This window comes from Pezoporus occidentalis, unplaced genomic scaffold (genome assembly GCF_034315485.1).
Source record: "Pezoporus occidentalis ecotype Australia unplaced genomic scaffold, CSIRO_AGI_Poc_V1 ctg6, whole genome shotgun sequence".
Classification (NCBI taxonomy): Eukaryota; Metazoa; Chordata; class Aves; order Psittaciformes; family Psittacidae; genus Pezoporus; species Pezoporus occidentalis.
Window position 1 is genome coordinate 6548342 of NW_026915943.1, and position 24290 is coordinate 6572631.

The following is a 24290-nucleotide window of genomic DNA, read 5'->3' on the forward strand; positions in this document are numbered from 1 at the left end:
TGTAAATGCCTATAGTAGCTCTGCCTGTTACTCTGGTTATTCTGTTACCTAGTTAGAAACAAGTATTCAGGAGAGGAAGGATGGAGGGGTGGAAAAGACTATGCCTTTGTGACTGAGGAAAGGAGGAGACTCTGAAAGGGCTTTGTGGTCTCAGCAGTTTCCTCAGTGTACTTTGAGTGGGAAGATAAATGTGTTGTATATGGAATCTGTGATGTAAATACCTGAAAGTGTAGACCATTATTTACTCGTAATAATGTGTATTTCCTAAATAATTATAGCAGGAAATGAAATCATTTGGGCAGTTATGACTGTTCCGTGATTCAAAGGGTTAAATGGTATTTTTTGCTAGAGACTTTTAGTTAAAATAGATTACATTAACATTTCCCTGAACTAATAGATATGTCCTCCCGTTACATAGCTAATTCTTTAAGTAATAGTACTAAAAATGTCCTTATTTCGGTTAAGAATGATCAAAATGTTAAGCTTTCTAAACTGCACTCTGTAGAAGTTAGAACTAAGAGGAGTTCTTTTGATTTTGATGGCTTTGAGCGTCTTTTCCATATGGATTCAATTCTCATTGTAATCGGAACGTGGAAGTCATTACTCTGACATCTGAAACTGAGGTAGCAATAAAAAAAATTATCACAAACAAGACAGCAGACACAAATTATTTTGTGTTTATTACTGGGTGGCCCTTCAGAAACTTTCCCAAAGTTAATTGGTTCCAGAGATCGGAGGATTGAAATTGTGTTATGACAGATTTATTTCTGGTCATATTTAACTCGAGTCTCTTCAGCAAGGCTGGCTTAAACAAACAGCAAAGTTGTCAACCCACTCATGTCTGTCTCCAGTTTTTGTTGTAGTAGCTTTAATCCTAGTGATTCGGTTTAATAAAGACCACTGAGAAAACAAACACTGGTAGTGACTGCGCTGCTCTTGTAAATTATTTATCATATCTCTAAGGTTTTACTGTGCTGCTGTGTTAGCTTAAATTGTTCACAAAGATGTCATGTCAGATTAAATATCTGTGCAGTTTATATATGCCTGGGAGCAACCCTCCGTGCTGTCTGGGAATGGGATGTGTGTGCTGCAGGCTGTGGACGTGCAGATCTGTCCCTGCTGTCACAGCGAGTGAGTGACCAGTGACAGGTTCTGACACAAACCCAGCACTGCATCCTCTGCCTCCAATCCTGTATGAAGCTGCCTCACACAGGGCAGTGTGCTAAGTGAGAACGTGTGTATAGGTTAGTGATGGGTTATTTATGCTGCTCAGCCTAAGCTGTGTGTGGGGGGAGCCTGAGGTCTTTGTGTGAAGGAAGCAGGGGAGTCCAGAGCAGCGTGTGCACAGCACCTGCTGTTACTCTGACCCATTGGGACCATGTTTTTCTGTACAAAGCATAGCAGATTTTGATATATTTGCAAAATAGGAAAGAGGTATGGCTAAATAGCATACTAAGTGCCTAAGTGCTCCAGGGAGACCTTAGAGCAGATTCCAGTGCCTTAAATGGCCAGCAAGAAAGCTGGAGAGGGGATTTTTACAGGACCATGTAGGGACAGACCAAAGGGGAATGGCTTTAAACTGAAAGAGGGGAGATTGAGATGAGCTCTTAGGCAGAAGCTCTTCCCTGTGAGGGTGCTGAGGCGCTGGCACAGGGTGCCCAGAGAAGCTGTGGCTGCCCCATCCCTGGCAGTGTTCAGGGCCAGGTTGGACGCAGGGGCTTGAAGCAACCTGCTCTAGTGGAAGGTGTCTGCCTGTGGCCTTGGGTTGGAACTGGGTGAGCTTTAAGGTCTCTTCCAACACAAACCAGTCCGTGATTCTATGATTACATTCATTGTCATATATGTCTCATATATATGTTCCTATATTGTTGTGTATGCACTAGTATTGCTATATTTATTGAATATTTATTTAGTATATTCATACGCCACAGTTGTATAACAATAGCTTTATTCTTCCCTTTTAAAACTAAACTTAGGCATAAAAAACATTAGAATATTAGAGTTACCTTAATATTTACTGTACCTCTCTACCAACATGTACCTCAACATTGTTCTTGTAAGAAACAAGCCCTTTTTCAAATTTCCTGAGCTTTTATTGCAGGCGTCAAGTTTTACTCTTTAAAGGCTTTTAACATCGAGAGTTAGAATTAGCTAAAGCTGTTTCTAACATCTAAATTAGGTAATGAAAGTCTTCTAGTGTAAAATCAAAAGTGGAAATTGCTCAGAACCAGTTAAGCTTCTCTTAATGAAAGGGTCTAATTTGTAGCTCAGTATGCCAAGTCCTTGGAAGACAGTTCAATACAGATTATGTATTATCAGCTGTGGCACACGGGTAATAAGATACACAAAAATACACATTTATGTGTATAGATGAAGTTTAAAACCACACCTGGTTAAAGGGAAGAGAAAAGCCTTTGTCCATCCCTGTTCTCCAGAATCAGCAGTAAGTAAAAACGTTAAAGGGAATGTTAGATTTGTATAGGCATGGCTTGAATTAATCCGAGTCCATGTTCTCCAAGTGTTGTGTTTGTAAAATTTATGAAAGAGCACTAAACTGCGTGAGGGTAATTTATGGACCAAATAAATGTCAGTTGCTAAGGTAAACTGCTGTAGGAAACTGTAACTAGGATAAAGAAGTGAAGAACTAGAGTAAATAGCAAATGTTGTAAGAACACTGATGCAATTGTTTCCTTACATCCACCCAAGCAAGTATAGCTCGTTTACAATATATTTATTAACAGTCTCAGGCTAATAAAACAACACTTACAGAGCCTGTTTGGACACTTTCCAGCTCTCTGTGTTGTGTAGTGACAAGTTAGCCAGTCTTTAATAAGGAAAAAAGGGAATCTGTATTCGTGGCCGCTTTATAAGGTTGTTAAAGTTGCCGTTTGGCGTTTCAGAGCAGCGTTTGGCATTGTGCTCAATTAGTGCAGGCAGAGCAATAGAAGCACCAGGTTCAGAAACAGACCTAATTACTGGAAACCACTGAGGGATCCATTCATCCTGCCTTGCTGGCTCAGGGGGTGCCAGCCACAGAGACTCCAGCAGCTTCTGAAAGCCTAATCCCGATTCACTTCTCCACTTTGCCTTCTGGAAGCTGTAATGGGGTCTGGCTGTTTACACTCTGTGTTGCTGCACCTCCATCTGTAGTATATAGTGGAAGTGAAAGCTTGGTGCCTAGGAAGAAACTGGTAAAGACCCTCTGTGGTAGGAGTCAAGATAATTAAAGATAACATATAAAATGTCCCCTCCTGTTTTTCCGGAGGCAGGAGGGGCTATAGGGCCTTTTCCAGTTATCGGGATGAGTTTTTGGATTCGGATTTCCTTGCAGCTTGTACTAACCAGTATAATTTAATGGCCGGTTTGATGACAGACCTCTCCCAGCCTGATGACAAACCTTTCCCGTTAGCCTTTATTTTTGGAGTCTTCTGGTTGATAACTTAGTTTTTAAACACTTACTGGACCTTTAAAAGCCTTACCGCAGATGAGCACCTGCTGCTTCCTTTGATAAGACCCATGTTTGAAACAGCAAAACCACACCTCACTACTCTACTTGAAGCTGTTTTATCCGGAGGCTTTTGTACAAGGGTAATTAATCCTTCCCTCTGTCGACTAAGGGGAGGAGCTGACTGCTAGCAGGGCACATTCCTAGATGGATACTTGTGTTAGTGTAAAGCCTGGGACACAGCTGCAGCATCTTACTGCTGGCAGTTCCTGCTAACCGTTTTTCCAGTGTTTTGATTATGAACTCCTTTAAATGCCAACAAAACTGATCAGTTTTAGCACTTTCCTTTTTTTCCCCTGTGCGTTATGTCAATGAAGAAATCTGGAGAGGGACTTTTTACAAAGGCGTGTAGTGATAGGACAATGGGAATGGCTTCAAGCTGAAAGAGGGGAGATTTAGATTACATATTAGGAAGAAGTTCTTCCCTGTGAGGGTGCTGAGGCACTGGCACAGGGTGCCCAGAGAAGCTGTGGCAGTGTTCAAGGTCAGGTTGGATGGGGCTTGGAGCAAGCTGCTCTAGTGGAAGGTGTCCCTGCCTGTGGCAGGGGTTGGAACTGGATGAGCTTTAAGGTCCCTTCCAACCCAGACCATTCTGGGATCCTGTGAAGAGGTGAGACTTCTAACATCTGACAGACTAGAGGGCAAAGCTTATAACGGAAGACCTAGCCTGGTGCGTGGTAGCTTAACCTGGTGTTAGATGCTCTGAGTGTTTGCAAAATGAACGCATCCTTTCTTCAGCCAGGTTTTGAAAGCTTTCTGAAGTGCAAGCCCAGACGAGCCATCAGGCAGTCTGATTTATGAGCCCAGTTGATGTTTCTGCACTTACCAGGATTAATTTGCTCGTTTGATGGGGAACACAGCATGGTTTAGACTTGGTTGATTGTCTGCCCCAGTCTCTTAAGTTGTTTTCAGTATCGCTGCATTCCTTATACAGTTCCTTGTTCTGTAAGTGTGATTTATGTACTTTCCTCAAGAGGCATGAGCTATTCTTTGGCTGTGCTAACGTACAGGATGTTCAAACAAACATGCTTATCCATGCAGCCCAGTGCAGTTTATGTAACAGACTTACTACATGCATTTTGGTACCCTTAAATCTTGCCAGGAGTAAGTGTGCATTTTGTTTCTGGTCCAAAAATCTCTCTCTTGTTATTTTGTCCTTGGTTGAGGTGTTTGGTGTAGATCTTAAAATCCATAAGTGTTTTTTTTACTTCCTCACATGTTTAACATGAAGAGACTAGGTAAATGTAGGATTAATGCAGTGGTCTGGGGAAGGGATTCGGTGGTGTGTGTGCCCCTCGGGTGGGCAGCAAGAACTTGAGCTTACATTGAAATTGAAGTTTAAGCCATCTCCTTATTGCCTTCCCAACTTTCCCAATGTTGTGTTAAAGCCCTACATCACTTGCAGTACCTTAGCACCATATTGCACTTCCTGGGTTTGCTAAATTTAGGAGGTGATTTACTGGTGATGCTGCCTTTGTTACCCTGAGAAATGTGCACATTCAACTGAGGATTAAAAACCTTGTTTGCCTTTCCTCGGTGTGAATGGTGTGCATTGGGACATGGAGGTTTCATGTTCTCATAAAGAATACGTTTTAGTTACACCTACATTTAATGTACCACTACACATTCATCCGCTGATTCTTGTTTAACAGTTCAATTAGTTGTTGGCTCATGGGGCAAAAATGAAATGTGGATGGACAGTTTTCCAAAGAAGTGTCTTAAAGGAAAATTGAATGGTGATGTCCTCGTGTACAGGAATTGTGTATTGGGCAGTGTAACAGATCAGATTAATAGTGCAAACTCATCATGAATAAAATACTAATCCCGGAGAAGTACTGTATTCTAGAATCATTTGGTTAGTATGGTATGTTTGAGATTGGTTTCTGTGATATGGATGAGATTACCCCCGTGTTTGGGGCTGATGTATCTCCTGTTTCAGAACATTGTAAAAATTCTGTGAACTTTAATGTGCAAAAGACCAGGTTCTTACACAGGCTTTGTTGTTGTTTTTTTTGTAGCAGTGTTTTGCTCTTTGATGGATGTATTGTCTTGTATCAGAGGAAACTCAATCTTTGTTGTCATTGTCACTGAAAAGAAGAAGTAAGTTTAAATGTTGCTTTAATGGCCGTGATCATCCTTGTGGCCTCCTAGGCTTGCTGCAGCAGCTCCATGTCCTTCTTATGTTGAGACACTAGAACTGCTTGGTATGAGAAGAACAGAAGCTAGAATGCAGCTCTTTTGTGTGGACTTGTTTTAGCAATGATCTCGTTGTGGTTCTTCCTGCTTTGCTCATGATTTGCCTTCCACATTCAGAGAAAGTGAAGCAGGGGTTTTGCAGACCCGGCATTGATCACTGCGTAGCTTTGTTTTCTTCTTGTACCATTGCCCGTAGCAACCATGCAAGCCTTGATGGAAGGCTAATAGCCAATGAGACCACTGGTGTGTGATAGTAGAAATCAAGTCTCTTATTTCTTGTGTTAAAGATGGTTAAGCTCTCTTCCCTATATTAAAACCATGCCCAGTTATTGTTAGGATTGGCATTAATTACCAGGTCATTATACACCAAGCAAGGGTTTTTCATAGTGTTGAAATCAATTCATGGCAGTAATTTTGGCTGTTGCAGTATGGTCGAGCAGGCCTGACTGAGAGCCCTTTTGGATCTAATGTGTTTCAGGACATGGAGATCGTAGCCAACTTCATCTCAGGGGGGTGAGTCCGGTGGATACCGTGGTTTTTAGGGGTATTTTATTAGTTCATCTTGCTAGAGGTGTTTTCTTCTGCATTGATGCTTGGTGTTTGTCCTCCAGGCCTGCTGCTGGGCTGGCTGCAGTAATTCATTCATTGGCAGGGTCACTCCAGTTAGCTTCCCCTCATGGAAAACATTCAAGAGCAGGAGGGAGGAGTATCGAGCTCCTGGCACGACAGAGAAACCGAAGTGTTTAAACTTAGTTATTATACATGGATAAATTCTGCATGTTTGGAAATACAGCGTTCTTTAGCCACTAAATTGGGGGTGGTGAGTTCTGATACTTTTTCTCTGAGCTGATTTGACGGACATTACTTCTCCCTGTTGCGTGTTTGTGTAACGTTTCAGTGATTGTGGGTAGGTGATAGATGAAAACCATGACTATCAAAAAGCAAAGCTGCTGCAGCACAATTGCACTGTGGCTTCTGTCAACAGTTTTAGTGTTCAGAATAGTCATGGCCCTTCTCATAGTGTGTGTAAAGAGAAGTGTGGCTTCCTTCTGAGATTGGCCTTGTGATAAAAGCTTCCTGCCTTTCTTGGAAAGAGAAAGCGAGTGAGCAAGTGTGCTTTGCCATGGGCCCTGCGCTACTTGGCAGAGGCGGCTCATCTCAGCCCCTGGCAAGGCTGTGCTCATATCAGTTTTGAAGAGAGATGCTTGGGAAGAAGAAATCTTGCTCATTCAGTTGATCTGAAATGGCTCCTTTTGCAAACTGAGCATTATGCAGCCTGTGAATGGAGATTTCTATTAGTTACTCATGGGCAAAATACGAACAGCTTTCTCAAGGGCAGGGAGAGGTTGAGCAGAGCCTCTGCCAGCTCTCCCAGTGTTCTAAGCCCTGAAAGTTTTAGCTCTCCTACAAAAAAAAAGTTGATTTCTAGAAATAATTCAAGCTACTCCACCATGTTGGTGGTTAATTCCCATTCCCCATATAGCTTGCGACTTCCTGAAATTTCTTGCTGATCATTTAGTCTTAAGTGGTTTTAATCAATTACAATCAGCATTTGATGTGTTTGTTATGGAGAACCAATGTGATAAATGAAATCACAACAATTCATTTCTTGCTAAGTGCAATATACATACCCCTCATCGAACAAGATTTAGCTGTTGTCCAACATCAGTGAAACTTTTCCACACAGAGGAGGGAGGCATTTTTCTAAGCATCAATAGCATTAACCTGTGTGTTCTGTTTCTAATTAGTTCAGAAAGATTGCATGACATACACATGTTTAAACAGTAAGGTTGGGAAAGTGAGTTGAGGGTCTCATTCAGAGTAGACTTAGTCTATAATACTTCTAGTTTACAGCATGGGGAGGATAAATCACTTGCTTGGAAGTGTCTTTTAGATGAGGTTTGCATTAGTTTAACACATAGCTCTGTGGGTAAATTACAATACATGGAAACAAACCAATTGAGACAAAGGAATTTTTGTTCCATTTGCAAATACTGAGAGCTGCTACTTTGAATTGCTACCAGTGGGAAATGTAAAAGATGAGGTAATCCCCTAGAGAAAAAGGACCATGGTTGTGAAACACATTAAACATGAATCTCGTAAAGCTTGTAGGGAATGCACTGACTTGAACCCGCTCACAGTTCACGCTAGCAGGAAAGTCTGGTCAACAAAGGCAGATAAAGGAATTGTAAATGGCTATATTTAAATAAGTCTGGAATTCCAGAACACATGCTTGGATGGTATGAAATGAAGCTGTTTAACTATGCAGCTCATTAATTTAGTGGTTATAGTGAAACTTGAAAATGTCTATGTTACAAGACCCAAGGCTGTTGCAATAGATTGTCATTGAGTGTTTAAATCTCTGCCATTTTCCAGGGGTTAGAGTGGAGAATAGGGATCAGGGTCTGTGGATTTTGCTCTCAGATGTCCTAATAACTTACTAGGGAGCTGTGGGTGGACTCCTTCCAACAAATCTATGATGTGTCTACAGGTTGCCCAGAGAAGCTGTGGCTGCCCCATCCCTGGCAGTGTTCAAGGCCAGGTTGGACACAGGGGCTTGGAGCAAGCTGCTCTAGTGGAAGGTGTCCCTGCCTGTGGCAGGGGGTTGGAACTGGATGAGTTCCAACTCACAGCAAGCTGCTCTATGATTCTATACAGTGTTGGAGGTTGGGACAGTGGTGGGCTGAGGGCAGTGTTCCCTGGCATCCCAACACCTGTGGCGGCACCAAGCCTGGCAGACTTGTTGTTTCTGCTTCTTGTTCCAGGCAGCAGAAACATCTCCTATGAATCAGTTCCAAATGAAATGGAGGGAGGGGGGAAGTCTTCCCACTGCAGGGATGGTGCCCAGTGGATGGATGGCTGCATATGCGCCTTCTCGCCATTTTGGACCTGGGCATTCATAGAGTTCTCTGCCTCTGAGACCTGGGGGAGCACTGGCTACATGCAAGCATGCTCATCTCTTCTGGGCTGGCCAGAGTGGTCTTTTGCTCTTATCTTTGATTCAGTCAGGCAGCATTACTAATCAAAACCATTTTTGACAGTGCTGATGTGCTTTCTGCAGCCTGGCTGGCAGCTGTTCTCCATCATGCTGCAGGGCATGTGGAAGGGAGGAAGGTTTGAGCTGGCTTCAGTGCATCGTTTCTCAGATGCTCAGTGCTGGCAAGGCGAGGCAGCCTTGCGTGGACCTCCTCTGTGTGGTGTTTCTGTCAGGGCAGAGATTAAATGGTCTATTTCTCCAGTTTCCATGCTGGCTGCTGGCCTGGTATTTCAGTTCATGAGCATTATACTGATGGAGTTTTACTTTTTTTTTCCCTGGCTTCCTGATATTTAGCTAATTGCAGCGTTGAGTTTTTCAGTCTTTTGGACAGAGAAAAGTAGGGAAAGGTGAACGCCAGTTATGGGCTGGGATCAGTAATCCTAGTGTAAATACCAAGAGCTTTCTGGGAGTAGGGTGGGAGGAAGGAAAGGGAGAAGAAAAGGCAGAGAAGTCAGGAGAGTAGAATAGAGTAGAATAGAATAGAACATAATGGCTAATGGATGGAAAGGACCTTAAGATCATTTAGTTCCAATCCCCCAGCCATGGACAGGGACACCTCCCACTAAACCATGTCATCCAGGGCTCAGCCCAACCTGGCCTTTAACACTGCCAGGGATGGAGCATTCACAGCCTCGCTGGGCAACCCATTCCAGTGCCTCACCACCCTTACAGTAAAGAATTTCCTCCTTATATCCAATCTAAACTTCCCCTGTTTAAGTTCTAACCTGTTACCCCTTGTCCTATCACTACAGTTCCTAATGAAGAGTCCCTCTCCACCATCCCTATAGGCCCCCTTCAGATACTGGAAGGCTGCTATGAGGTCTCCACGCAGCCTTCTCTTCTCCAGGCTGAGCAGCCCCAACTTCCTCAGCCTGTCTTCATACGGGAGGTGCTCCAGTCCCCTGATCGTCCTCATGGCCTCCTCTGGACTTGTTCCAACAGTTCCATGTCCTTTTTATGTTGAAGGAAAGCACCTATCATGATCTTGGAAAATACAAACACTGCCAGGGATGGGGCATCCACAACTTCTCTGGGCAACCTGTGCCAGTGTCTCACCACCCTTGCAGTGAAGGAGTTTGTCCTGATATCTCCTCAGGTCCCATGGATTTGTGCACATTCAGGTTCTTATGATGATCTGGACCATGACCCTGTCCTGCACTGGGCCTAAGGAATGTCAGGTATTGCTGTACCCATTGTATGAGATGGTGCAGTGATGCATGCAGGGGGGACATTTGGACTCCTCTAAAAATGTAAAAGACAGAGGTCCATGGAATTTACATCTGTAAAATGGGGTGAATGAAGTTTTTTATGGGTAAAAAAAAATAATTATGTCACTTTAAAAGCATCAGTTCAGCTTCAGTGTTGTACTTTAATATATTTGAAATATATTCAAAAGGAGTAAAATGTATGTATTGGCAGTAAATTCTTTATCAGTATTGCAGTGATTTATCAAAAGCTGTTACAACAAATAAGCTCCTCAGTTCAGTTTAATTTGTCCTCTAGAGTACAGTTCAGATGGAGAGGCTTAGAATCATAGAATCATGAAATGGTTTTTGCTTAGAAATGACCTCAAGATCATCCAGTTCCAACCGCCTGCCATGGTCAGGGATGCCTTGCACTAGAGCCAGGGCTCTGTCCAACCTGGCCTTGAACACTGCCAGGGGTGGAGCATTTACCACTTCTTTGGGCACCCTGTTCCAGTGCCTTATACTTGAACTTTTGTGGATAGACATTGGGATAAAACGTGGTTTTCAGACACTTGTACATTTTCCTTTTGATGAGTGCTTCTGGATCTCACCAGATGTGTTTGACAGCATCGTGCTTGTTTTCACAGGCCGTGTGCTGGTGAGCTGATGTAACACTAGTTCATTTGCAGTATGTAATCAAGTTGAAAAATGCTATTGGTGATTTTGGATAGACTGTCAAGAACCTTCTTTTTTAATGTAATTTGCTTTTTGTGAAGAAATACGTATTTTACAGGTCAGAGCTGTCAGCCAGCTTGGGTAGCCAAGATCAGCAAACTTAATAGGAGTGAAGAAAAGCCTTTTATGCTATTCCATACATTTCTATTCTTATAACAGTTTGCACCGTTTTAATTCTAATGAAATCTGGAAGTTGCTGCAAGTGACTTCCAGAGGTCTGTGCCTTTCAGCCCACAGCTTTAAATAGGTTTTTAATTGTGATTCTCAATGCATGGTTAGAAGTAGATGCCAAAATCTGTCAGGTGATTAAAAGCCTGTGATTCCGAATCAGTTAATTTGCATTAGCAGTCCCTTCCTCTACTTGTGTTTGCAGGTTCAGCTCTGGTAAAACACTATTTTGATGAAGTATTATAAGACCAGTTTATTTTTGTGAATACCTTGAAAATTCAAAACATCTGGAACCTGAAGTACTGTTTTTTTCTGCAATCTCCATCAATAATGTACAGCTTTTTTTCACTTCAGTTCTGGTTCATACAAGTGGTTTCTCTCTTTCTCTTTCTTTGCTCCTTTTTCCTCCTCTTCTTTTTCTCTTTTAACCCTAGCAAGGAATTTGAAGAGGAACAACTGCTTTCTGTAAGGGGGAATAATTGGTCATCTCTGGAGATGACATTAGAGCTTCATGATGTTCCAGAGTGGTGAGATACAGGAGGCTGCTGTTTCACCTCACATATAATGTAACATAGTGCACATTCCTTACAGTGAAGCACAGAATTAGGATTCAGTGACTATCAGCTTGGCAACACATTTATTTCACACTGGGATCACTAAAACCATCTGTTGATAGTTTGCTTTCCTGTGGACCTCTGCCTCCCGTCTCTGAATAGACCTATCCAAAGCCATCCCCTCAGCCTGTAATGAGTCTTATTTAAGGCTTATTCACAGTGAATTGTATGCAAATAAATCTGAAATTTTTACACCTTCTTAACCTGATTATACTGAAACATTTAATGCTAACAGAGGCAGAAGCAGTGATGAATGATCTGAATTCCTACTTGGTGGTTTCTTAGGGAACACTATGATTATTAAGTGGGCATTTTTGCCTTTTTAATCAGTTATCCTGACATGATAAATGAGTTGTATTTCGTAGTCACACTTACACATCCTAACATAAACCACAAGATTATTTTAATATTTTCAGCATTTAAAAGAATGACATTACTTGTGCTGTTACTGAAATTAGAGAGCAATAAGTATAATTCTATATAAAAGCTTGGCATTCAGTGAACAAGTGTCTAATGTAAACTAGATGTGTTGGGGGAGAGAGGTATCCTTCTGTCCCAAAACACCCAGTCAGTTGCCAGCACCTGTAATGAATGCTCGGAACAATGTAGAGATATTCCAGCCTCTCCAGCCAATGAGCCGGCTTCAGTTGGAGCTCGGCTCAGATGCCTCTATACAAATGCCTGTAGCATGGGGAACAGAATAGGAGGAATTGGAGATGTGTGCACGTCTATGGGGGTATGATATAATAAGCATTGCAGAAACATGGTGGGACGGCTTTTGGGTACATTTATATTTTAAGTATTTCCACCTCAATGCTTATTCCTCCATATCCAACCTGTACAGCTGGAATGCTAGCTGGACGTTTCATGTGTCAGGACACAGCTAGAAACTACAGAGGGACTATGGCCTGCATGGCCTTTGCTTGGCTGGCACAAAGCCTTTCTACCACTTACAGAGAATTTGGCTGTACTTCTTTGGGAAGCACAGGGAATTTACAGGCCATCTGTAAATTGCATTGTTTCGTGGACTTATCAATTAAAGCATTGTGTGAAATACTGTAATGGTGAAAACGTGCCTGAACAAGCCCTGGGCAACCTGTTCCAGGGTCCCTGAGTAGGACCTGATGACCTGGTGGTCTCTGCCAAACGATTCTCTGTGTGCCTGCATTTGTGGGACTGAAAGGGAAAAGATGGGAATTGAAGACAGTGCAGGGTAGTGTCCAAACCAGAAGTGCCACCATTAAATTCAGATTTTAAGACTGATAGCTTTTATCATTAGGTGTTGTAGTTCTCTGAAGGTGTTAAAGACATTTCTGAGCAGTGTCATCCTCTTATGCCATGTAAGACCGTGCCATATTAGAATCTCAACATGGTTTCTTTGTGCAAAGGATACAAGGATTAGTTTTCTACTAATGGCTCCTTCACCACAAACATCGCACCAACAGTAAGCTTTGGGCTGATTACTATTTGAAAGATGAACTTCTTTAAGCAAAAATCCTCTTGAATTTTGCATACCTAAAACCCCAGTAGGGCTTTCCTCCAGCCTTGTCATTGTCAGTGAGTGAATCGCTGTAGGTGGCCTTGTCCCCCCATGCTGTTTAAGTGGGAAGCTGTGATTGCAGCTTGATTGATCTTCTTAGTGATGCTCAGCACATCAAGAGTGGCCCACAGGAGTATCTCTGTGGTGCTGGATCCTCTGTGATTCCTTGTTTCTGAATGGTTTTGACATCTGGCTTTAATGGTGTGAGTACAAGTGTATTAAGAGAGATCTTCTACTAGTAGATGTGAAAAGAAAGACACACACCCCAGTGCTTTTCAAAAGAAACAAAAGCAGCTCAGCTGTATTGACAGAATGCTCAATTCAGTTGAATCGTCCTTAAAAATGTTAGTGAAAGAAACCAATTTTGGGTAACACAAAGGTTGTGTGAGGTTCACTTCACCTCTCAAAGAAGAAGGGTTTGAGAAGAGGAATCACATTTGGGCAGTGCCCTGCATGGTCCTGGGGTTGTAAATGAAGTAATACATTTTGCAGTGCAGTGCTTTGAAGCTCACACATTCATTTACAGATAGGGGGAAGCATAAGGTAATTAAAAGCTCTTTTATCAGATTCTTTTCTGCAGGCAAGTATTTAGATAAGAGTAAACTCAATCTGCGCCTGGGAAGCCTGAAGAATTCATCTCAAGAGATGTCTTTGAAATGGTACTTGTTGAGATAGAGCTTAAGGTGGTGTAGCATGAGCCCAACAAGTCCTGCAGTCATGCAGGCATTGAGCTGCTTAGCTTCTAAATCACTATTTAGATCAACTACTACAACTGCTTTTATTTAGAAACCTTATAAACGTTTTTTTTTTTTAACAGCCTGTGAGTTAGTTTTGAACATAGATTCTGAAATGTTAGAATAGGGTTTTTAATTTGAACCAGAAAAAGCATGTTTTGTGACACTTGAAACTGGAACTTGCTTCACTACTTGCTATGGAAACAAGCCTCTAAAACAAATCTGTTCTTGTGTACACTGATGTGCTGATCCATGAGTTTATGTAACCAGTGGATTTTTTTCATGCCTCTTTGCAGGCAGCTTGTAGAAAGAAATGTGATACAGAACCTACACTTCTTTTTCTGTTATAGCCTGCATCAAGAGGCAGTAGTCTATGTTTAAGTGCTAGTTGTCCCACTGGATTAAAGAAAGGATGGGCCAACTGGTACAGAAAAGTATGCAACCTAACTAAAGGTTAACCTAAATCAAGATTATATAACCTAAATCAAAGCTGTGTTCCCTGTCATTTGCATATGATGTTGTGTTTGGTAATACCACTATTACTAAGAGCTAAGAGGGGCTCAGGTACTTTTAGGAGCAGAGTTGCATCATACTCTTGTTTTTTTGATACTTATTCGTTAATTTAAGTGCATAATATTAAACAGCAATTTAAAACATGAATTAGCTTCACGAGTTGTAAAATTCCATATAGCTGTTTTCCCCCTTGGTATCCCACTTTTCCTTGGCAGCCTACGGAAGGCCATTAAATGAGGTTGATCATCACTCACCTGAGTGAAGAGCCTTGTGTAATGCCACAGTGTTGCAGGACGGACCAAAATCCTCCATAGACCTCTTTGCCCTGCAATAAACCTTCACCCAACCTCTGCAGACACTTCTAAATAACTTGCTGAAGTGCTTCAAGTGTAAAATGGGTGCTAAATGCAGCTGACACTTTAAAACAAACCTTCATGATCTGGGTTGTCTGTTCTTTAAATAACGAATCTCTGTGTGTGTTTGTTGCTGCAGGCCACAGAAACCTTGTTCCGAATGGCAGTGGCACGAGGGACGATCACACCATTAAGACATGGAGAAGTAAGGCTAAATATACCTGTATATCTTTTCTTTTTGCACATGTGGTATAACGTTTTATTGACATAATGCTTTATAAATTCCTGGGAGATGAATTGTCTTCAGGTAAGTGAAGAAGTCAGGGCCATAGATAACTTGCATACCTATGTTGTAGGGATTTTATAAAGGAAAACAAGGATTTAAATCCTGTCCAGTGGGAGATGAGGTGTCCTTTAAAATACACTTTGTTTTTCTCTTTGCCTGCATCACAATTTATAATAGAAGCGACTCACAAGAATGTCCTTCTAGTGAGGTGATTTTTCACTGCATTTTCTCTATTAGAAATAGCAGAATATAGAGAAATTTACATGAATATAGAGAAATTCATCCTTTGTTCCTTTCAAGAAATAACAATGTAGGTAGTGTATGAAGTATTAATACATCAATTATTCTGAAGAGGATAAATATATTTGAATATTGTGTTGCTCACACATGCTTCTGTTGATGGTGAATGTTTGTTTCCTTCTTTGTGTGGTTTTCTATCAGGTAAACATTGTTCTAAGCATTGCTGATTAAATGCCTCCAGTATTAGGGGGTGTAATTAATGCTTAGGTTGAATTTCATTTAAGAAAATCACATTGCAGTCAATCATGACACTGGAAATGAAAACTGGTCTGGGCATTGCTGCAACTGAGAGTGTGTAAGGTTTTAAATGTAGAAACCTCAGTGGTTTACCTGATTTTGATCAAATTCTTGGGTAATGGTGAGAATTCATGTAGTAGGCACAGCGTTCAGCCTGGAACCTGCATCTGGACTTAGCCGGAATCCCAGCTGTGCTGTAAAACATTCCTTACACTGATGAAGTTGCTTTTATTTCTCTTTTGAAATGAAGTAATACATGTTTGCATCAGTGTCTGAAGATGAGGGTCCAGAGGAGCTGCAGAAATGATCAGAGGGGCTGGAGCACCTCTCTTATGAGGAAAGGCTTGATCCTGTGATTCTCCTTGCCTGTGATTTCTTGTCATGCCATTGTCCATTGTTTTAGCTTTTCTAAATACATGGATGATTTATACTTTCCATATAATATTCTTTATTTCTTCCTACAGCAGAGTGTAGTGCAATTTCCAGAAGTGTTAGCGATGAGATATGTGCAACCCTTCCAAATTGTTTAGGTTTTTAGCAGTGAAGGGTACTTAATTTTCCATGTTTTAATGACCAGGTTGTCCAAAGAGTTTGTGGGGTCTCCATCTTTGTAGTTACCCAGTGAATGGTGTGAACTGTGGGAAAATCAGATGATATCTTTTCCTAAAGTGTAGTGTATTGCACCCTGCAATACAAAGTACGGGGGTGATTGCAGGCCATAAAGATCTCTCTTACGAAGGGTATTAGGAATTTCTGTGTCTGATTCATCTCATGTTGAGCCAGTTCAGTTCAGTGATGTGGTAGAAGAAGTTTTAATTTCTTCTTCAGATATTCCCTCTGATTTTCTTATCAATTAAATTACCTGAAGGGCTGGAGAGAAGCAGCAAGGTAAGTGCTGAGAGGATGTGGCCATGGTTAGGGTGAAAGTACATCTCTGTGATGATGGTGGACTTTACGCTGGTGTAGTGTGTCCTGTGGCATTATTTGTGAGGTATTGCTTGGGCTTCAGTAGAAATGCAGTTGATGGTGAGCCAGATAATTTACAGATAAAGCACGGAAGAGTTGTGCAGAGTTGGCTTTTTGTGTAAGAGGGCAGTGGGAACAGTGAAGAGACCTTTTTTCTCTCTGCTATATTTATCATGTATCTCATGCAGAGGAGAAAAACATTTTCACTCAAGGAAGATAATTTCCATTAAATTCCATTGTGGAATTATAATTTATTTCCTCTAAAAATAAGGAATGCCATTAATCAAATGAAACTGATTTTTCCAGGAGAAACATGTAATTATCAAGAGTCATATAAAATACTTTTATAGCTCTTCCAAGAAATTTGCTGCATGTTTGCACAGTGCGTAAATAGAAAGGGAGCCAGAAGGAGAGTTGAATCTGAACTAAAGTTGACTCTATTCTGTTTGAGAAGTGTGAACTTGGCAGTGAAAATCAAAGCACAGCAACTTGTTTATTGGAAATTGCAAACTAGGGAGGCAGCTGTCCAAATGGGCAAAAGTGCTGTTCAGCTTTCACAGTGGTGCTTAAACGTGTAACACTATTTAAGATAGAAGAGTGGGTAAAACTGCTCAGTATAAAAAGGCAAAAATCATTCTTGTTTCTTCTACATTCATAAATTAAAACCTGACAATTTCCTGTCTGCACTGTTGAACGAATTAATGTGCAAACATTCCTGCTATACAGGCAGAACAGGGTGCGAGAAGGACTACCCATTCTAATCCAGTTGTCATCACCAGGTGGATTTGTAATTTATAATATTGGATGCCGATGGGAAATCCTTTTTCTGCTCCTTCCAACATTTATTCGTTGGGACTCACCAAGCATTTATGCATATAGAATTCTTAGGTTTTTCCTTTATTAATCGTAAATAAATTGGGCTGGTTTTCTGAGTTTTGAATATGGTTTGTAAAATGGCTGTAGAGAACTTAGAAGATCGTGCTGCCAAAGGTAGGCATCAAAAGTGGGTACATAGTGCTAAATACTACTGAACTCTGGGATATAGATCATAGGGGTCCCTGAGGAATCCTCCTAGCAGTTGCCTTGCTCTTGGTTGGGTTGAAGTTGTGTACCATTCATGGGAGGGCATCAAGCCTAGAATCATAATTCATTTTCAGGATTCATTTCAGTTATTTCATAATTCATTTTCAGTTATTCCTGTTAATTGCTTTGTTTTGGGGGTGGAGCATGAGGCTGAGCCTTATAGAGATTATGATTATCTGATTCTGGGCCTATAAGGATGCTGGAGAGGGACTCTTTGTTAGAGAGTGTAGTGGTAGGACAAGGGGTAACGGGTTCAAACTTAAACAGGAGAAGTTTAGATTGTCTATAAGGAAGAAGTTCTTTACTGTGAGGGTGGTGAGGCACTGGAGTGGGTTGCCCAGGAAGGTTGTGAATGCTCCATTCATGGCAGTGTTCAAGGCCAGGTTGGACAGAGCCTTGGGTGACATGGTTTAGTGTGAGGTGTCCCTGTCCATGGCAGGGGGGTTTGGAACTTGATGATCTTAAGGTCCTTTCCAACCCTAGCTATTCTATGATTCTATGATTCTGTGATCTGGTAGTTGCTGGGTGTGCTTCTGAGCAACGTGATCTAGTTGAAGGTGCCCCTGCTCATTACAGAGCGCTGGACTGGATGACTTTTGAACGTCCCTTTCAACCTAAACTATTCTGTGGTGCTATGAGCAGGTGGGATCACACCAGATCTATGGCTTTAATTGTGTTCAGAAGTCTTTGGGTGTGAAATCTTACCTTGTGTTGACTTTAAGACAGAATTTCAACCTAGAAAATGAGGAGACCATGTTAAAGAACACTGCTGCTAGCTCAGTATTCCTGTCTTCTTTCTTCTTCCCTATCCACCATGTCATGGGAGAGTGCTCTGTCAAGTCCTGGAAACTCAGCTCTGGAATTAAGCCATGTAGAGAAGAACTGTTTTTAGTAATAACAATAACTGTAATCACTTTCTTCAGGAGAAGGGGCTTTCTAATTTTACTTGCTGTTAGAGCAATTCGAAAGAGATCTTAGGGCACTTCAGCCATTACATTTAGTTATGTACTATAAAGATGACATGGAACAGAGTATTCATTTAAATGGTGATCTCTTTTTCCACATCAAGGGGGGTGTTCTTGAAATTACCAAATTTTACGCTTGATTTTTAAATGGTGGGGTTTGTCACAGTGATGTTTCTGTTTGCATTTTTGGCCTGTTTCATTTATAATACTTGAAACACAGGAAGGCTTCGTCAGTGGTAACATTTGAGATTCAGAAGAAGAAGTACCATGAATCACTTTGAGATTAATTTTCATTTAAATCAAATGGCTTTGGGCACACTGCTTCATGTGATGTCAGCTGGGGGGCATTCCAGGTCTCATCACGTACAGGCACATCAGAAGCCAAATGCCAGTGGGATAGTGGACATCCAATCCGCTTGCCCTCATGCCTTCCCATCACAAAGATGTCTTTATTATCCGGGGTTCAAAAGTTGTGCTCTCACAGACTATACCTACCCATAGCCTCTGCTTTTCATGCTTTTTGCTTGAATACTTGGTTGCTGTCATAAATCGCAGCAGTAGAGATGCTGTAGTTAAGGTCCTGAATGCTCTGACTCTTTAAGCCTTCAGCCAAGGACACATTTCAGAGGCAGTGCTGTTGGTTAGATGGGACTTGTTTGTTCTCCTTGAAAGGGTGATGCTTGTTAGCAAACAGTGCTTAACATTACAAAAGAAATCTGGTTTGGTACAATGCAACTTAAATTTTTGTAAGGCCAAGTCATAACATTCTTAGGCTCTTTCTGCCTTCAAAGTAGGATTGTCAGTCTCTTGGATCTTATCCTGAGGTTTTTTTCCCTCATGGTTAAAGCTTGCTAATACACAGAAAAATGTGTATTTTTTTTTTTTTTAATTTAGTATGTTGCAAAACAGCATCAATTTAATTGAACCAAACCGTGTTTTCTGAGTATGTGTGGTAAGATACAAAGTGCCAGCAGGTTTTAGTATTGCCTGCAAGAAATCCAGAGAGGGACTTTCTACAAAGGAATGTGGTGCTTGGAAAAGGGGAATGGCTTTAAGCTGTAAGAGGGTAGGTTTAGATTACATCTTAGGCAGAAGCTCTTCCCCATGAGGGTGCTGAGGCACTGGCACAGGGTGCCCAGAGAGGCTGTGGCTGCCCCATCCCCGGCAGTGTTCAAGGCCAGGTTGGATGGGGAAGTAGTATTTAGCCTGTCTTTCAGAACCTTTTGTGAAGGACCAGTAAATGGAGAAAACCTAAGAGCAGAACTGTTTTACAGTCTCTCTATTTCAGGTTTGGGGGATATGTGTCAAAAGTATTTAAAAGTGGTATGAATATCCTGGAAATCCTTCTGGTCACAGTGGGGAACAGCTCAAAGGTAATTTAGTTGCTGAAGGTTGGCATCCCTTATCTATATTGTCTAGAAGTAAGTTAAAGTAAGTAATTGCTCTGATTAAATACAATGATAGCTAAACCTTGATTGGAGACTGTGAGAGAGAGAATGCCATCGAGCCATGCAGAGGAAGACCACCAGATTACCTTTGAGGTGTTCCAGTGTACAGTGATCAAGCGATGGTTTTGCCATGTAATCAGTTGTGTGAAGGTGTCATTTGTGTAGCTTGCCCTACATCATGCATTTCGTGTGGTTTTTAGGTTTTTCATTCACTTTTAATCATGGAGAGGAAAGCAGATTTGTCTCAAAGCCGTAGTTGAGAATGAGGAACTTTTCTGCTCTTCTGACACAGGCTGAGAAAGTTGGGGCTGTTCAGCCTGGAGCAGAGAAGGCTGCGTGGAGACCTCATAGCAGCCTTCCAGTGTCTGAAGGGGGCCTATAGGGATGCTGGAGAGGGACTCTTCATTAGGGACTGTAGTGATAGGACAAGGGGTAACGGGTTAAAACTTAAACAGGAGAAGTTTAGATTAGGTATAAGGGGGAAGTTCTTTACTGTGAGGGTGGTGAGGCACTGGAATGGGTTGCCCAGGGAAGTTGTGAATGCTCCATCCCTGGCAGTGTTCAAGGCCAGGTTGGACAGAGCCTAGGGTGAGATCGTTTAGTGTGAGGTGTCCCTGCCCATGGCAGGGGGGTTGGAACTGCATGATCTTAAGGTCCTTTCCAACCCTAACTATTCTGTGATTCTATGACATGGAATTTGCTTGAGTATATTCTGTTCCTTAATAAATTACCATGAGCCTTGAAAAAATTGACCTGCTGCAGTAATTTTAACGCAAAGTGACGGGAATGGGAAAAATGAATACAGTTCATGTAGGAATCATGTCTGGTGTAAATACATGAAAATAGGGTAGTGGCTACATGTTCCAGCAGATAGAGAGTTACTTCTGAGGAAAGGAAATACATAGGTTTGGAAATCAGAGATCTTATGATTTCCCTTCTGTTTTGAAAGTTATCTTGGTAATCCATGCTTTGTATTTTTCTTTTAAATGTAAGGGAAATGCAGTCTGTTTTTCAGAGTGAAACAATGGGATTTAGTACTTTAGCATTTGACATACCATGTTACGCATTTTTATTACGAAGTAGTTGTTTCTTAAGCAGGCTGATATATTTATCTTATGATAATCATAACTACCCCTTTGTGAAGTGAAGGACATTGAAGCAAATTGAGTTATGCTCAGAAGTGTTTGCCAGGTATCTTCCACCAAAAAGTTTTTGGCAAGGAGTGAAGTCAGGAAGAATTTACCTATTTTAAAGACTTATTTTTCTTTCTTAATACCTTGCCTGTATATTTCTTACTCTTTTTCATGACCAATACAGTGAGCACATGGCAAATGCAAACATTATAGAATTATTGCAAGCAGACTACATATAAGGAGATGTATTTACTTCCCAATCTAGTTTTCGGTTTAACATGACTTGTGGGGGTCAAGAAATATGGTACTGGGAAGCATATGAGGTTGTTTTCTTAAGATACTGTTGTTCTGAATTTCTTTCTCATTAAAGAATGTACTTGGTGATTGTAATTTCAAATATAGCCATTTCTGTAACCTGACAGCATTTGTTTAATAACTATTCAAATTGTGGTCTTATATGTCATAGTCTTGGAATGAAGCTGTTATCTTGCTTTATACTTAAAACCTGTCCCCAAAGACAGGCTCTGGCAACTGCATTGTTCTACCAGAGCAGAGATAATCTGGAGGGAGAAGTTTATCTCTATACATAAGGAAAGTCAGAGTAGGTATTTGTTACAGCAGGTCGGTACTTGAGTAATGCTTCTAACTCACTTCAGTGGTGGTGATTCGAATGTTATGTTAACACATTCATCTAATTGAAGAAATAGGCAACTCTAAAAAGCTATTTAAACTGATAAAGAGAATAATTTGCTCACATTCCTGTATGTGTTTAAGAATGCTAAACACATGCTAAAGATGTACTTAAAGCATGCACTCAACTTATCTTCAGTTTCCCTGCAAGTTGTTTGACGCAAGCTGTTGGAATAGTCATCTTGCCAACATAGGACAGCATTGTCATTTTCTGTAACACTTTACAATAAGAATATGTGCATTTCTGCTAACTCACTGCTTATGCTGTATGTACAGTCACTTTGAAGAAGGAATGTGTTAAGATTACTGCAAATGTTAGCTACAGTCGATGATTTCCAGTGAATGAAATCTAATGTTCCTTTAGGCAAGCAATGTTCTCATTGATTCTGCAGCCCCAATTCAAGTTATTTTATGCTACTTACCCATATGTTAGACTTCTTAAAATACATTGATCACACAGAAACAAAAAAAGTCATCTTTAATCCATTTTAATTGCCCTGTATTTTATATAGAAATCAAAATGCAATTTGAAATGCCTTTTTTTTTTGCTGTGTGTTTTCTGAAAAGAGGAGAAATATGCTACACTCAGCGAGAAAGCTCTCTCTGTTTTTTGTTCCATGTTCAACCTCTGGTGAAAATCATACAAATACTACTTTCTATTTCCTTATTAATGACTAAGTTTAGCTTGTACCTGGTGAACTGATAAAAAGGGAGAGTGGTCAAAAGTAAGAAAGGGAGAGATGTGAACAGAATGAATGCAGTAACTAGTAAAAACAAATATTTCTCTTCTGTTGCTGTGTACCATAAGATCCTCCGAGACCAGCGGTTGAGGTATGGGCCAGATGAATAGTGAGGTAGGTTGAAAACTGGTAGGGTGAAAACTGACTGGGCCCAGAAGGTGGTGATCGGTGGCACAAAGTGTAGTTGGAAGCCAGTAACTGGCATTGTACCCCAGCGGTCAGTATTGGGTCCGATCCTGTTCCGATCTGGGTGATGGGGCAGAGTGTACCCTCTGCAAGTTTGCTGGTGACACCACATGGGAGTGGCTGATGCACCAGCCGGTCATGCTGTCATCCAGAAGGACCTTGAGAGGCTGGAGAAATGGGCTTATGGGAACCTCATGAGGATCAACAAAAAGAAGTGCAAAGTCCTGCACCTGGGGAGGAACAGCCTCAGGCACCAGTATATACTGGGGGCCACCTGTAGAGAAGGACCCACATGTCCTGGTAGACACCAAGTTGAACATGAGCCAACAATGGATCCTTGCTGCAAACATGGCTAATGGTATCCTGGGCTGCATTAGACAAAGCATTGCCAGTAGGTTGAGGGAGGTGATCCTTCCCCTCTATTCAGCACTGGTGAGGCCCCATCTGGAGTCCTGTGTCCAGTTCTGGGCTCCTCAGTGTAAGAGAGACATGGACATCCTGGAGGGAGCCCAACAGAGGGCCACAAAGGTAGTGAAGGCAGGGGAGCATCTCTTCTATGGAGAGGGGCTGGGAGAGCTGGGACTGTTCAGCCTGGAGAAGAGAAGGTTCAGGAACATCTCTTCTATATATATAAATACCTTTAAGGAAGGGTACAAAGAGGACCTCTGGCTCAGAGCCAGACTGTGTTCAGTGGTGCCCAGTGCCAGGACCAGAGGCCATGGGCAGAGACTAAAACACAGGAGGTGGTGCCTGAACATCATGAAATACTTGTTTCTTGTGAGGGTGACCAAGTACTAGCATATGTTGCCCAGGAAGGTTGTGTGGTCTCCATCCTTGGAGACATTCAGAAGCCATCTGGACATGGTCCTGGGCAGCTGGTTTGAGATGGCCCTACTGGAGCTCAGGAGTCGGATAAGATGACCTCCGCAGGTCCCTTCCAACCTCAGCGGTTCTGTTGTGATTCTTTCTACTTCTGTTTGGGTTTAAAGAGCTAAATTTTGGAACTTTGCAGTGTATTTTTCTGTATGTGTAAAACTAAGACAATGACACTTTTATTGAGCATATATTTGGTTGATATAACATTAAAAATTAAAACCTTACCTAGAATTCTCTTTAAGTTGTAGAAAAATCAAAGGACAGTACCTAACATAGGCAGTTCCAGCTTATAAAGACTAGAACTGGGATATGATACTCAAAACACGGGGTAGTATTTCTGGTGTAATACTGTTTGGTGGCAGGAGGGAAGAGAATGGAGCATCCCCATCCTGTGACAGATTGTAATCATCGTTGAGTGAGCACAGCTGGCTTTTATGGACACCGTAAGTCTGGTGCTACACTCCAGTGATCCGAAATCATTTCATACTTAAAAACCTTTGTCTTCTTCCTTCTTGTAAAGAGCTCCTGTGAGTTTGCTCTGGGAGGCCAACCCTGTACCTACATAACAGCATGTTCTGGGGAACAGTCTGCCCATAGACTTTTAAGTACCTCTACAAATGTAAAACAAGTCTTTGGTATGGAAAAGATCTAATGAGGGTGACTTGAGGATCAGTAATAATGGGCATTAGTTGAACTTTATATTGTTAAAGTTCCGTAGTAACTGTCTGCATTGGTTTATTATAATAATTTATTGTCATATTTTTACAATATTAAATAACTTCTCAGAATTCCACTGTT

At 41.5% G+C, this 24290-nt stretch overlaps 1 protein-coding gene across 1 annotated transcript in view; it reads left to right on the forward strand.

The window, feature by feature from the left end:
• Positions 1–24290, forward strand: part of TMEM135 (transmembrane protein 135) — a 163550-nt gene that overhangs the window by 57264 nt on the left and 81996 nt on the right. The window contains exon 5 of the mRNA XM_062639194.1: positions 14722–14787. Within this exon, the coding sequence (XP_062495178.1) occupies positions 14722–14787 (66 nt within the window). The remainder of the gene's footprint in view (positions 1–14721; positions 14788–24290) is intronic.